Below are 3,293 nucleotides of genomic sequence, written 5' to 3' on the forward strand. Positions count from 1 at the left end.
AATGGAGGACCTGGTTGCTGCTCACACACTGAAGCAGTTTTCTTTTGTTTTATCTGTTCTCTGTTTGGCTTTGTTTCAATACCAGAAGATGCCAGAGACTCGGCTTATCAAAGAGGAGGAGGTTGAAGACGAGGAGCAGCGAAGGACTCTCCAGGACAGAGGTCAGACAGCAGGTAATAGACTGAAAGGTTTCTGGAATCTGTTTCTGTTTAGAATCTCAGGGACAGATTTTAGTGCTGTTGAACAATGAGAGGAAACCCCAGATGAAGACTTAAGAAACTTTTCTGATGTTTTTAGTGACCTGAAAACAGAAAGGAAAAAAATAATTCTGAAAACTATTGAATCTTGTTCTGATGAAGTGGGTTAACATGGCCTAATTGATGTGTAATTTATAGTAGTTACTGTATTTAGTGTCTTAGCTGACAAAATATGCTCAGTAAAGACCTGTAAAGCCTTAAATTTATCTTTGAGTGTAAGATATTTTCACAATTTCTGAAAAATACAACCTTTAATTAAGCAAATTAATTATTTTATAACTGGTCCCTCAATTGGCAGCATTCCTAACACTTCTCATAGAAAGATTTACCTGTTCAGTTGATGGGTCTGCTATTTCATAAGCCATGGTTTTTCATCTCTCTGTGGTATAAATATGACAGGACACAGAGGCAGAGGGAGGCAGATGTGTGCTTCTCGGTCAGGTTTCAATAAAATAGCCACTTAACTAAATTTAACCAAATCTGCAGTCAGAGCAACAATTTAAGAATAATACAAATTTTAAGTGCTAAAAGAGTCTTGTTTTTTTGTTAGTTTTTTTAAAAAAAAACAAAGGAACTCCAAAGCTCACAAAGCTGCAGCAGAGATGATCATCTTTGGAGTCACCAGGTCTGCAGAACATCCGTTTCTGTCCATATCTTACTTTTACCAACAATTACAGGGAGCAGTCTGATGACTGTGGTCAGCATCAGCTGCAGATGGTGTATTTTCTGCTCACTAGACTTTGAAAGCTTTAACGGGCCAAGATGATAGAAAGATGCATGTTTACAGTAACGCTGCTACCTTCCTGGTGGGTAGCAGCTGGTGTCAAGTGATCCCCAGAACCAGATCCTTTTGTTTCCATCAGCTGCTGCTGCTGCTGGACTGAGTAAAGGCAGCATGTGTTGAAGAGAGAGCAGCTGGGAGGGAATCCATCGCTGCTGATCTCAGCAGCTTTACTCTGTGTGTGTGGGTGAGAGAGAGAAAGAGAGAATGTGTGTGTTTATGGTGTTTTTGTATCGTGGAGTGCTGAATCTGCTGAGAGTTTCAGAGTCTAATGGAGCTTTCTAGCTTTGGTGTTTAAATGGTTAATGAGCTGTGGATGTGCAAAAGTTTCTCATCTTTTTTTTGCTGTTGTTTCATTATATATAGCTTTTAGGGAGCATCATTACGACATCGTTTTGTAATGTATTTCCATTACAAAACGATGTTGATGTTCAGCTAATGTGGAAAAACACAATTTTGCTAATTGTGGCGTTTCCATTAAATAAGAAGCGTAATTAAAATCATGAGTGAATCTGCTTGTTCACGTGAGAAGCAATTAAAAAACACGAGGTGTTGAAGTTGCTGCGCGCGGCTGCACCGAGATCAAGAAAACCCGCTCATTGAAGCTGCACTATTCTAGTCTGTGTGGCGCTTATTAAATTAAATTAATTAAACAGTCGGAAAACGGAAAATCTACAGATACAGGATTGTTGTATTTGTTTAACACAATAAAATGCTTAATTATTATGAAATATAAATGAAATTGTCCTTGAGAGCCTTTTATACCAAGTATACACCAAAATAATATATCATGTTTATAAAATATAAAACATATTAATGTTCACAAAAAAGAATATGTAGTGTCCTTAACCCTTCAGAATACACAGCTTTCCTTTTTAAACAAATAAACCAACAATGTTGTACTGGGGCTGCACAGCTGTAGATCTATTGGTAGATCTGTTGGTAGATCTGTTGGTAGATCTGTTGGTAGATCTGTTGCCTTGCAGCAAGAAGGTTCCAGGGTCTTTCTGCATGGAGTTTGCATGTTCTCCCTGTGCATGTTTCTCTCCGGGTACTCCGGCTTCCTCCCACAGTCCAAAAAAACATGACTATAAGGTTAATTGGCCTCTCCAAATTGTCCCTAGGTGTGAGTGTGTGTGTGTGTGCATGGTTGTGTGTCCTGTCAGTCTCTGTGTTGCCCTGCGACAGACTGGCGACCTGTCCAGGGTGAACCCCGCCTCTCGCCCGGAATGTTAGCTGGAGACAGCAGCCCTCCCGACCCCATTAAGGGACAAGGGTGAGCAGAAAATGGATGGATGAACATTGTATTGCTTCTTACATAAACAAATATCCTTTCTTATCACAAAACACAGCTGCGCATAGTTTCATTCTGCTTTCCAAGAGCGCTATTTTAAAGATTCCTGGTTCTTTTAGGATCTCAGGCTGTCTCATCATGCAAGAACAGGATGCAGCATGCAAAACACACGAAGAAATATACCATTCTTCAAAATAAAAGCATAGCTTGACCACTAATTGTCTCTATTGGACCAACGAAAAAGCAGGAGAATTCTAACCACCATACAAATCTTAGTAGTACAGTATCCCGTTCACTAATGTCAGTTTCGTAGCATAACTTATTTTATCACCCAGTAATAAACACTCATAGTAGCTACGCTGACTACAGGCTAGCCAATGACCAAACAACAAGTTAATGGTGGGTAACTACGGCAACCAGTGACCGTTTAAAACTCCGCTGACTCTTTCTGCAGTCAGGTTGCACGCGCATCTGCCATGTTAATAAATAAATCCATCAAACAGTGCCACTCTGAATATCAAACTAAACTGACATCACAATGTGTGAGGTCACAATATAATGCAAAAGACAGAATTCTGACATCACCAGAGATCATATTACCTCGTCACATCAATCTACTTTCCTCACAACCGTTTAGCAGCCGTTGTTGATCTATACCTTGAGAATTTATTTAGCAGATAGATAAATAAGGAGCTGAGGGAGTCATAGGGGAGAGCTACTTTTTGAGGTGGAAGGTTGGAAACTGCAGCTCGGAGGAGGAGTTTCACCCTTGTAGGCGGGGCTAGGTCCACCCAGGACCTAGCTGAATGGTTGCCATGGGAGATTAAATAATTCCTGAAACACGCATAAAGGAATGAAGGCAACACTCCAGGTATGTTTTTGATGAGGGAATAAGATTATAGCTTGATATAAATCTCAAAAAAGTTGATTTTACATTAATACTGTCCCTTTAAGTTTATAT

The 3,293-nt window shown here is 39.8% G+C and overlaps 1 protein-coding gene across 2 annotated transcripts in view; it reads left to right on the forward strand.

The window, feature by feature from the left end:
• sh3d19 (SH3 domain containing 19) overlaps positions 1 to 3,293 on the forward strand; it is an 18,271-nt gene continuing 14,978 nt past the window's right edge. For both annotated transcript variants that reach the window (XM_008397618.1, XM_017309267.1), the window contains exon 1: positions 1 to 173. In XM_008397618.1, the coding sequence (XP_008395840.1) occupies positions 2 to 173 (172 nt within the window). In that variant the 5' untranslated portion in view covers position 1. The remainder of the gene's footprint in view (positions 174 to 3,293) is intronic.

The sequence above is a fragment of the Poecilia reticulata genome, linkage group LG1, assembly GCF_000633615.1.
Source record: "Poecilia reticulata strain Guanapo linkage group LG1, Guppy_female_1.0+MT, whole genome shotgun sequence".
NCBI lineage: Eukaryota > Metazoa > Chordata > Actinopteri > Cyprinodontiformes > Poeciliidae > Poecilia > Poecilia reticulata.